The sequence below is a fragment of the Branchiostoma lanceolatum genome, chromosome 10, assembly GCF_035083965.1.
Source record: "Branchiostoma lanceolatum isolate klBraLanc5 chromosome 10, klBraLanc5.hap2, whole genome shotgun sequence".
Lineage (NCBI taxonomy): Eukaryota > Metazoa > Chordata > Leptocardii > Amphioxiformes > Branchiostomatidae > Branchiostoma > Branchiostoma lanceolatum.
In genome coordinates, this window is record NC_089731.1 from 17,936,911 (window position 1) to 17,948,720 (window position 11,810).

Sequence of the window (11,810 nt, forward strand, 5' to 3'; positions counted from 1 at the left end):
AAGAACATAACAAAAGATTTTTTGTAGTTATCTAGTTTATTCAGCTATTTGTTTCTCTCAGGTTAATGGCACAGCTTGTACAACACAAACATGGATACATCATCTTTATTGCAGAAGAATATACACAAGACACACTTTTAAAATCAACCACGTACAAGATGAATTAAAAACCTAGGCCGACCCCTTAGTCAGATCAGTAAAATCTGGAGGGTGCAAGGTAAAAATTATGTGCATCCGCCTTCCGATAGTATACACATACTGTATTGCACAAGTATAAAGATATTTGTTGTATTACACTGTTGCTCTAAAATTTAAGTAGTCAATCAAATGTAGTATTATGGTGAGTAATGAGAACTTACTTTTCCTTGCTGTTCAGTCTCGGCGATCCATCCATCTACATCTTCCCCACCAAAGATGACCCTGATGATTGTTCCTAATTTTTTTATTTGCCTTCGTAGGGATTCCTTTCCCATTCTCGTAAGATCTTCTTTTTCTCGCAGCCCTTTGGCGTATTTTCTGTGTAAAGCAAATATATGCATGTACATAGATTTTAGTATGCTATACTATTGATATGAATTAAGTAAAGAAATGCAGTTATTTTGGTATTTGTAAGTTTTTTTCTATGTTTTTGCTACCATTTCTTAATAAGTCTATGGAATTTAGATAATCTTTGATTGGACTTGAAATGACTTGATTAACACCTATTTTGTTTGTAATAAATCATCTACTAGTACCTTTCCTTCTTCGTGGGGGGTCGTTGATTGTGAAAATCAGGACTGACTTCCGGCAACTTCTGCATTCGCTTCTCAAACAGATACTGGTGCGTCTCCCGGTTATTCTTGGAAAACTGAATTCAAAAAAGGTTAATTAGGCTCATGAAGACGACTAAATCCTTATTGACATATCTGTCATCAAAATAAGAAAATTCTTATTACCATCAAGCATAAGTTGGCTCACTATGATCACCAGGTATGATACGGTTGGGTCAAAGGTACTTGCAGATGGTGCGATGTTTGTGAAATTAGAATACACCACTTAATGTCAAAGCGTGTTCCGAGCAGGAGATATAGAAACTTGAAGTTCTGCTGCCGAATGTTATAAGGAACAATCAACAACTTCTCGAGTTATTCTGCCCACAAACACAAACAAACGGCACCGGAAACACAACCTCTTACTCACTCATCTTCGACGCTTAAAACATAACCTACTCAGCGAACGCCACTAAGTGCCCAAGGGTGCAAGTAATACGCAAGCGACTCAGACGCGTAGTACGACTCGGAGCTTTATTAGGACACAACACAGCGGAGTCTGAAAGATGTAGACGACTGGAGAACACGTGATCCTAACTATAATGTCATCTAACTATAGTATGATGTTCTCATTAACAAAACCAACTCAATCAATCATTCGCGAGCATCAGGAACTGATGCATAGCGGCTACAGACATGCGTAGCTAGGTCACGCCAGGTTTGTATACTCTCGGCGTAGACCCTCCAGTCGGTTCTGGTGATCCCCAGCCCTTGGAGTTACTACATATAAATCTCTATGGTGGAAGGTAAAACAACTTACGACTAGAACACCCAATGTTTTGAAGAAGTCGCCAGATTCAGCTTCCGGGGTCTTGAAACGCTCCTTTCTGTACTCCGGGTAGAACAACTGATTGACCATGACCGAGTCTGTCTCACTCATACTTTGGAGACGGCGGTGGAATGTCGCAGACTTGTCCATCGAAAGGTACCAACCTAGACACCAGATAATGAAAAAATAACAGAGAAATGTCGGTTGCAGATAGCAGAGTACGGCCGTTGTTACTGAATACATTAGTATGTTTTACAAAAGTTCTTAAAACTGAAAAATATAAATTAAATGATAAATATTGAAACCAGGAAAGGAGTACGCCAAAAATAGATACTCAAGCAACTGGATAAGATTTGAGTTGCTTGAGTAACTATTTTTGCCGTATCTTACTACCTGGATGTCCAACCTTCATTAACAGGTAAGGAGTATTCAAATCATGACTGAGCCTTTGTAAATGTTTGAAATGACGATAAAGTAGTAAAAAATTGGATTTTCAGGTTTTTACGTTTTTACTTTAAATACAATATAGAAGGGTACATCTTTAGAATGACGTACCGTCAAAGGCGTAAAGGGGAAAATTGGCTGCAAGTCCACCATCAATGAAGGTAAAGAGCCCATCCAGTTTGTATGGTTGAAAGGCAACTGTAAAAAAAACATTAGCACACATATAAATAAGTATGTTTAGATGAAAACACGTTGTATGAAATACGTTATGAATTTCACTTTTTTGTAACTTTAACACGTACTGAATATAAATCAGAAGTCATTTGATTACAAACTCACTTACACCAAACCGTGATATACATTAACAATAATTTCCCTGTATAAATTTACATGTCAAAAAGTGTCGCATATGACATATGTATACAAGTATGTAACATCGTGTTATACCAGCGTGGTAAATTTTTCATAACATAACAAGACGCCGACCTTTCCTTGACACTTTTAAACGCTGTCATAAGTCACCGTGACAAGCAATAGTTATTTATTTAAGTAATGTTCGTTTTCGTTTCAAGGCATCCTCATTTGAGGTGAAGCATGATGCTTTTTTCAGGTAGCTAGTGGTAGTGCAATGACGCTTATGGCTAATGCCTGAAGCTCCCTCATACACGGGGCCGCCGGCTTTACGTAAACCATCCGAAATGACGAATGCAACCGGTTAACCCCTTACAACGTGTCCGAGCTGGAGTCGACCCTTAGGATCGAACTCGGGCCCTAGGTATGTGTCTCAAAATAAACTGCATATTCACTCAATGTGTCTGTATCATTTTGAAGATTGGTACATTGCATAGAACCAATGCACAATGCATTATGTCAGCAAATACCTCTACTTACCAGGGATGGACATTGACATGCGCACAGCCTCCCTTACCCTCAATACGGGCGTGGTTTTGACGTGAAAGTAGGATTCCACGTCGTAGTTCACGTTGTACGCCACGATGCATAGTTCTACACCAAAGACGTGGTAGATCTGTAGTGAAAACATTACGGGCACTGAATTTTTTAAAGTTTAGTTGGTGGGAAAGATACATTTTAAGGCACTAGAAAATGAGTTTGACTTTAATCTAATTTCATTTGAGTTTAAATCGATATCGTACTTCAGCTGAAAAAAAATAATACCCTTTTCACACATATGCATACTACCTTGGCCCCACTAGCAGAAATAGTTTGAAAGAATTCCTGCATCCGTTTTGGTAAAATATACCTTTCAATGTTCACTCACCTTACATCAGACTATGAGCCCTTTTCAGGAAATTTACATAACACCCGCACGCATACCTGTTCAAAGGTTACGTCTTTGTCCAATGGTAGACCTCGTTTCTTCAGGTGCCTCTCGAGGATCTCCCCAAACCACGTCATGAACTTCTTGCCCGGACATGCGCCTTTTCTGGCGATGACATCGATGACTTGGATGAGCCTCTTCATGAAGGGAATCCAGTTCAACGCTTTGCAACGAGCATCTGTAGATGTTATACAACATATTTCAGCCACGAGATTTTGTCCATGTAATGAAGGAGGTTTCTCTATCCAAAGATCCAAAGGTCAAAACAAAAACACCAACTGCAGTTCCAAACAAGCCGCTAGGGGGCTCAAACTTACACAACTTACTTCCTGTGGCATGAGATATCTACCACACAAAAATCATGATCATAGCACTTTCAGAAAATATGCCCCAAAATTTTGAAGCTCTGCTGCAGTACCTCAGGTACCCGCTAGAAGGCCCATTATCGAACTTGATTTTCCTTTCTCTTAAACCTACCCATTCACTAAATATCATGCAGAACTATTGACAACATATTTCAGCCACGAGCTTTTGCCCATGCCTTCCAAAACAACAATATAAGGGGTTGTCTATGTCTGTTTTGTATAGCAAAACTACCTGTTACATTTTCCCTTTGCACTTCTAACCCCGCCATTGTTTTATGGTATCTAATGTACGTGACGATGATGAGTCCCTCTTGTGTTTTGTTCAGAAAACCGCAATACCAGGTTGCTAACTCAGATACTTTCAGTCATAGTCGTTTTAATTCATCCAAGCCAATCATTTAATAAGAGTTTTGGATTATTAACCTCGAGCTTTGGTGGAATCAGGGGTAAATGTTAGAGGCTATTAAGTATCCCTCCCATGACTAGAATGTTTGAGCATAGACCAAAATAAACAGCCATACATTAAAGTGAATTTTCGTCTGACTTTGTTCGGTTTCTACCCTTCTTGATTCAGTTCATCGCAATTTCTCGTTATCACATTTAACATTCAACCATGGGCGATAGGCTGAGGAATTCTTGTTGGGAATGACCCTTGGTGCGCCCTCCAATCAGCCCGGTAAATCCCCTGACGGAGATATCCTCCATCGTCCTTTGCGAGCGCTAAGTTAGCTATCGGCCTCCGGCCTCGATTGGAACTCTCTGATCGGCTTCTCTGGAACTTGATCTTCGGGTGACTGGATCCGCGACACGTTGGCGACCTCAATGCAACCGAGCGATTTGACACCGATAAAAAAAATTTCATCGATAAAAAACGAATCTTTTGTACGCTTTGTGTAATTTATTGTCTTTTAGTCATACTTATACGTTTTGCATTGTATTCCTATTGTAAAGTCAAGGCTAACTCAAATTTAATCTAGGACGCAGCGAGGTCGCCAACGCCTCGCGGGTCCAGTGAGGCGGCACCCGTTCAAATGCGTCTTCAGAACCCGCTCAATCGAAAATAAAACGCTCCTCGGCCTACCGCCTATGGTTCAACAAGTCAATTGGCACTACATACCTAACACAACGTCCAGTAGGTTTTTAGCGCTCAGTTCTCGAAGCATCTCTTCTGGCGTCAACCCGATGGCGAGGAGGGCCGCGGTGATTGCGCCTGCGCTGGTTCCAGCGAACCGCTTGATCTGCGGCAAAATCCCGGCATCTTCCAGCACCTGAGCCAGAACACGACATAAATGACATTTTTGTAAGGTTATAGGCTGACAGCGTACTTCAAATAACCCTTAAGCTGTCAGAGTTTCTGCCCATTGCATACTCTCAGTGCCAGGGTTTCTGGACCCTCTGTTTTTCTGGGCACTGTTTTCGTTTCACAGATTAATGGTTCATTTCCTCCAAAACACCCCGAACATGTTATACATCAATGAAAAGCTAAGAGTCTCTATTTTCCATAGATGTCATGCAACTTTGGACAGCAGTATTGATTTACGGGGGCAATAATGCAATAAAACATACACTTTTCATTAACCTTTTGTATTGTAGTGTCAAAAGCATTTATGGAATTCCAATATCAGTACCACAGCATTTCTGAGAGGTCATGACAACATCGTCCTTACATGCATGAGAAAAAGTCACCCACGTATTTCCAAGGTCAAGTTTATGGCCACAGACTGTCCTGGGTGCTGAACTCATTATTTAGCTGAAAGGCTGATTTATTACAACATAGTTTCATAGTTTACTTTTTTTGAGGCTTTATAAAATATAATATTAATATCAGCTGAAAGTTTACGACTCATACTTTCCTCAGACATGTGTACCAACTTGCTAACATAAATGTCATGGGTAATAGACACATGTGAGCAATAAAACATATACTTTCCATAATGTTTCCAAACAATCCATGTACTCTAGCACCCATAAAACCACTTGCACCCGGACCATACAGTTTCTGAGAAATCTGACAACACCGGGATCACATATATATATATATAAAATACCACAGTATTACTGCAGGTGATTTTATGACTAGGGACTCTCCTGGGAACTGAACTAACCACTCGGCTAAATGGCTAACCCCATTCTGAGGCTTTATAAAACGAATGGTACATGATATACTTCTTCCTTCTACCCTGTTCGCAAACACGACCATTGTCAGCTCCGCAACCAATATCAAATGCTCCAACACGTTCACGCCCGTCTCTGTGAGTTGATTTCCCCCAGGGACGCTAAACTTGTTGGACGTGCGCGCATGCCCTCACTTTCACTACTTACTGCAGAATCCTCACACGTGGAAGGATCTTTTTCCCAGAATCGGTAGGCCTGTGCTCTCAAAACACCTTTTTGTGCGTAAACCTGGAAATATTGGCATTAAGACCGGGAATTTATCGTTAGAAACAGCAAATAAGCCCATTTGCGGTTCCGATTACGCATGTGCAGTGTCAAAGGTGAAGGCCCCTGGGTTGTGAACAGTTCCCGTCTCCACATTGCCTAGATTTGCATAACAACGCCCAGACGGGTTTTGTTTACGTCTCAGGGGCCTTTACCTTTGACACTGCACATGCGTAGTCGGAACTGCGAATGGGCTTATAGACGCTTTGGTACTATCCGAGCAGTGGCACATGTCGACAACGCCGAGTGCGGAAAGTACAGATATTGTTAGATTGTAGCAGCTTATCAAGTCATGTTTTGTATTATGCTTCTTATGGACCACGTGTGGCCACCTATGCAATTAACCATTCTGGGCAGGAATATGCCATTAAGACTATTATCATAAGTTCAAAAATAAAACGCAAGTTACAAGTTCATAACTAACAATACTTAAAATATAGGGTACTAAGATATAAAAAAAGAAACGAAACGAATAACAGCATCAACTGAACGGAAACCAATGAAATTAATAGAAATAATTATATAAAACCAAATGAGATTTAGATGAATGATAAACGTTAAACCATAACTACCATAACCAACTGAACGGGTACCAATGGAATTAATACTAGAGTTCTACGACCCGATGCCTTTGCCAACTGATGTTAACCTTTTCGAGTGGCATATCATGTTTTCAATCTATTATGCAAAATAGGACCTAATATGCATGAATAATGCCAGCTGATCACCTTCTCTACCCAAATACAATAGAAGTTGTTCAAAGTGTGAAAGTCTTATATTATGTTAGTAAAGAAGGCTATTGAAGTATTCCCTCATAGATAAGATAAATGCGGACTTCATTTGCATGATTTATGTCTGATAATTTCCACATCTACTTCCAATTGCCGCAAGAATAAAATCACAATCATTTACCCTTATGGAGTTATACTATTTTGTCATTAATTATGGAAATTAGGTATCCATTTCCATAATTGAAAACATTCCTCTCTTTCTCAGTTACATACACATGTATGCCACGTGTTTGAGGGTCCTATAACGGAATGCAGCGGATTATGTGTAGATTTTCCTCATTAATTATGCAAATTAGCTCATGATTTGTATAATTATCATACGATCTTGGCAATAATCACTCAAGCTATCTACATACCAAATATCATGACGACCCGTCAATCCCTTCTTGAGTTATTCCTTTCAAAGTTTTAAACGAAATCGGCTCGACTCCTGCAGTTAAAAATATCCGCTTGGGAATCCAAACCTACATGACTTAATTTCCCTCCCACGAGCTATCTAGTACTCAAAATCATGACCATAGCATGTCAAGAACATGAGATATCAAACCCGGTAGTTCCTCTGCAGTACCATAGCAAGCCATTAGGGGGTCTAAAATCTAATCATTCTGGCCACATACCAAGTATGGAGACAATGCATCCTGGCATTTTCGAGTTACCGTGTTCACACAGACACACACACACACAGACACACACACACACACACACACACACACACACACACACACACACACATGAACGATGACGAAAATATAACCGTCTCGAAAACGGGGACGCACTCTAGTGGTGACCACGCAATAATTCATATCCATAAAAATAGATGTGTCCTCACCTTACATACTCCGATGTAGGCGATGCCTTTTGCTCCTCCCCCTTCGAAGACGAGGTTCTCAAACTTGAAACGACGGTCAGCCCACAGACCGCCGACGGTTGTCGGAAGAAACGGCACCGGTCTCGAGCTATGTTGCCCCATGCTACAGATTTTACAAGGTAACAGTTACCCAAGCAGCCTTTAAAATAAACTTCTAACCGTTTTAGGTAGCACCCACTACCTTTTATAATTGACTATTGAGAAATCATAGTTTAACAACCATATAAACAAAAACTATACACATAAATCCTTACTGTTTAAGGAAAGGAAAGGGATCTCGAACCAGTTTAGCTCAAATGAACTCAATGAACAGATGAGCTACTCTTCCACTGGTCGTGACAGAGAAGACAGACGCTATATACAGTATTTACAGGTTCATTGTACCGGGGAAATTCCCCTAGCTCTTTTCGACAAGCACCATGAACAGTGGACCACGGCTTAACGTCCCGTCCTAAGGACTGCGATCTTTAACGGTAGCGCGCATGTCGGGTGAGCGACACAGCCGGGATCGAACCCGGGGCTTCTAGTTCCAGAGGCAAGATCGCTAACCACTGGACTACGCACGCTACTGTTTGGTGAAATAGCTGTTAAACTGGTATGTAAATGAGGTTGAAGACAAATGCTACACAGTCCAATGGAAAGAAAATGGAAAGAAAATCAAAACAATGTTGATGCTATTTATTTGCTCCCGCAGTTTTTGCGAACTTTTAAAAGACTGTTTACAGTGTTATAACCGTACGTGATTTATGCCCTGCTTTAACAAACATAAAGTATGACAAAATATATCATCATATTGGAGAGCACTTGGCGCATTCTAAGCTATTACATTGCATTCTACAAATGTTATTTAGCCTAGTAGTGTTTGTAATGTATACAAATGCCTAGATTATGATAAACGCACCATTGTATCTTGTAAAATACTGGATGGTTTCTAAATAATGTATCTAATGTTAAAGCATACAAATGTCTCCATTGTAAATATTGATACAATAATGGACATTTTAACTCACCCATCAAACCCACCAGTCACAAATAAAGCATTTCGTTTGCTTATTGAGCATTGTTAAATATGTTATTTTCAAAACATTTTGTACTAAAATACATATGTAAACAAGATTGGCAACCTAAACAGACGTTGTCATGGCAACGATGGTCTCTGTTTATGTTTTCGTTTTTTAGCCCACATGCAGATAAGGGCCTCACTTATCAAATATGAAGACAATCCAGGCACTCTTGTGTTATGGTCTTACATTCCGATCCTGTGGACACATTCCTGTGCAATTCCTAGAATTCTTTCAAACTGCACACAATATATAAACCATTAGGCTCGCCCCTGAGTCGTCGCCAAAAATATGCTCATTTTGATGTTTTTAGAATTGGTTTTGTGTGTTTGCACGTGTGTGTTTGTGTTTGTGTGTGTGTGCGTGCGCGCATGCGTGTTTGAACAGCATAACTCGAGGATTCGTAGATTGATCTTTACAATATTTGATAAATGTATTAGTGCCAAAAAAGCCTCCATTCCGATTCCAATTCATTGTTTAGTTCTGTGCCCCACAGAGTCCATTGAAATAATTACTTCCCTTGAAACCCTACATCTCAAGGAAGTGCCCCCCCAAACAATCCACATTAGATAAGATTCCAACGTTTAACATTAGACGAGGTCGCTGATGTCATAAAAAAATTAAATACTGTAAATGCAGAAATGTTCGCGGTGGTTTTATGGTCGGGGTTTTCGCGGTGAACTATTCGGCCCCAACTTAAACCCATCGCGAAACTTTTTGCCCATTTATGATTGTAGCTCTACTAAAACTACCACGAACACTCCATTTTCTCCTTACCGCGAAATAAAAACCACGCGAACTTAAATGCATTTACAGTAACATAAGGCGTCCAACAAGCGCAATCTCTCAAAGAAATTGTTTTCGGACAATATGCATCAGTTATTAATCACCCTCTTTTTGTCAAGCCTCAATGTACAGAGAATGCGTCTGAAAAATATAAGTACAAAAAAATTCCAAGATTTCTTTTCATAGTGAAATGATTAGCATATTACCTTATCCCTAATTCATATATATATATATATATTATCCAATTGCATACATTTTTGTAGTCTGCCTAGCCAATGCCTAGCTAAAAGGATTGATCTACTAATAGTACTGTATTTGTAACCAGAGTAAGTTAAGAGACTACTACTTACTTATTATCCCAAGTGAGTAAAGACCACAGCTGCTGAAACCTGTTCTGAATCGGAGAACGGAAATATTATCCTTTTTATATGGGCCGCTCTTGGCAACTACACAAACAAAACAAAACAAAGTCGCTAGGGCGGGAAGGCTATCGACCTATATGACGTGACAGCTATTTCAACTTTGAGAGAATAGATTGATTTGCTTTTTATAAAATTGTCCCATGCTTTGAATTCGCAAAAACGGAGCCTTTTTTATTAGATAATCTTGAGACTATAATAAAAGGAGAAACATAACCTTCGTAGTACTACGCTTTGAAACAGAAGATCATTGTTTAGTTTGACTTCATGTAAATTGAAGAAGGCGCAAACCCATATTCTACTTACTGTTTTCTTGAGCCCCCTCTTGTAAGGGATATTACAATAGTGAGTTCGATAATGTTTTGATCGTTATACAGCTACTAAAGCAATGCCAATGGTTTCGAAAAATAACAGAATTTTTAAGACTGCACCTTATAGCTAATTACTCGCACAGGTGTATTAAACCGATTAAAAGAAATATACATTACACGCAATCGGCCCCAAAACACAAGAATGTCATTGTTGCTAGCAGCAGTCCGAATGTTTATCTTATCACTAAAGGTGGCAGAATTGGCCTCACCTTGACGATGAAAAGAGTTCCCCTCAGAGAAGTCACGCAAGGCTGCAATGTATCCACTGCTCTGGGTCATGACTGTATGACAGAGATGATTTATTTTCAGTCGTAATGTTTTCAGTTACCAACTTACCTCTATAAATTAGATACCGTGGGTCTGTTGAATATGAAACAAATTGTACCCTATACAATGATTTACGCCTATTTTACAATTGACAAGAGTTGCAGTATCTATTTTACAAAATTTGCTCGTAATTTACTCCTCAGGCTCAATGCGCTCATTTGTCTTTGTTGTAACGCCCGTAGCCACACAATAGCAGATGAATCGTAGTGAGGCGTGACCTATCTGATGTCAGCCATTTTCATTACCACAAGGTGATCGCTCTGTTTTCCCGGGGACTGCATACATAACCCTGGTGCAAGTGCAATGGCACAGCAATGGCTGGGTAACTCTACTTATTTGACGTTAGTTACTTTTTTGTATACAATATTCTATCACTTCTGTAATATTGCTGTCAAATATTGCTCCAACTTTAGTATGATGTTATGATTTTAATTTAATTTTGAACTTGGTTGTAAAAATTGGTGGAGGTGAATAAAGTGGTGAAAAAAACCTCTACTTATTTGACGGCAAGACTGTAAATGCATGTATGCGCTAATTATTTATGGGCGACTTTAAAGTTGCCTATGGAGAACAACTATTCACAGCCAAGTCTTTCCGTCATTAGCAGTTGTTACATCTGTCAAAGACCGTTTATTCAAGAACAAAAGAAACCGTCTATCCTTAACCCGGTCACCACCCCCCGCGGGTCGGGTTAGGGGTGTTTAACGGGCCCAACCTGTCATTTTTGCTGGCATTTAGAGTTATCGCCGCTCCTTAAGGCCCATCTCTCTCGACCCGCTGGCGGTGTCGCTGCATCCTAAACTGAATTTGTGTTACCCTTGACTTTACAATGGAAATATCATTCAAAACGTACAAGTATTACCCAAAAGACAACAAAACGCACAAAGCTTAAAAAGATTCGTTTTTTGTCGATGAAATTTGTTGAGTGCTTTGTCAATTCGATCGGCCGCAGTGACGCCGCCAGCGTGCCGCGGGTCCAGTTAGAGGGGGGCCTTAGAGAGAGCAAATTGAAAACAAGGTGA

General features: G+C 39.9%; 1 protein-coding gene across 1 annotated transcript; it reads right to left on the minus strand.

The window, feature by feature from the left end:
• Window positions 1-188: 188 nt before the first annotated feature.
• On the minus strand, window positions 189-7,960 carry LOC136443032 (uncharacterized). Its single transcript, XM_066440081.1, has 9 exons — window positions 7,786-7,960; window positions 4,844-4,994; window positions 3,358-3,539; window positions 2,914-3,049; window positions 2,134-2,220; window positions 1,570-1,742; window positions 735-847; window positions 360-516; window positions 189-203 (listed from the first exon to the last, which is right to left on the minus strand). Exons 1-9 carry the CDS (start codon window positions 7,924-7,926, stop codon window positions 189-191), a joined length of 1,155 nt encoding a protein of 384 aa, XP_066296178.1. The 5' UTR covers window positions 7,927-7,960.
• Window positions 7,961-11,810: the final 3,850 nt, after the last annotated feature.

Bases quoted from the DNA above. Each gene is read 5' to 3' on its own strand.
- LOC136443032 (XM_066440081.1), bottom strand. From the start codon at position 7,926: ATGGGGCAACATAGCTCGAGACCGGTGCCGTTTCTTCCGACAACCGTC. The intron at 3,540-4,843 runs GTATGTAGTGCC...TAACATCTACAG, and splicing joins CCTACTGGACGTTGTGTTAG to ATGCTCGTTGCAAAGCGTTG. The intron at 1,743-2,133 runs GTACGTCATTCT...TCTGGTGTCTAG, and splicing joins TCCCCTTTACGCCTTTGACG to GTTGGTACCTTTCGATGGAC.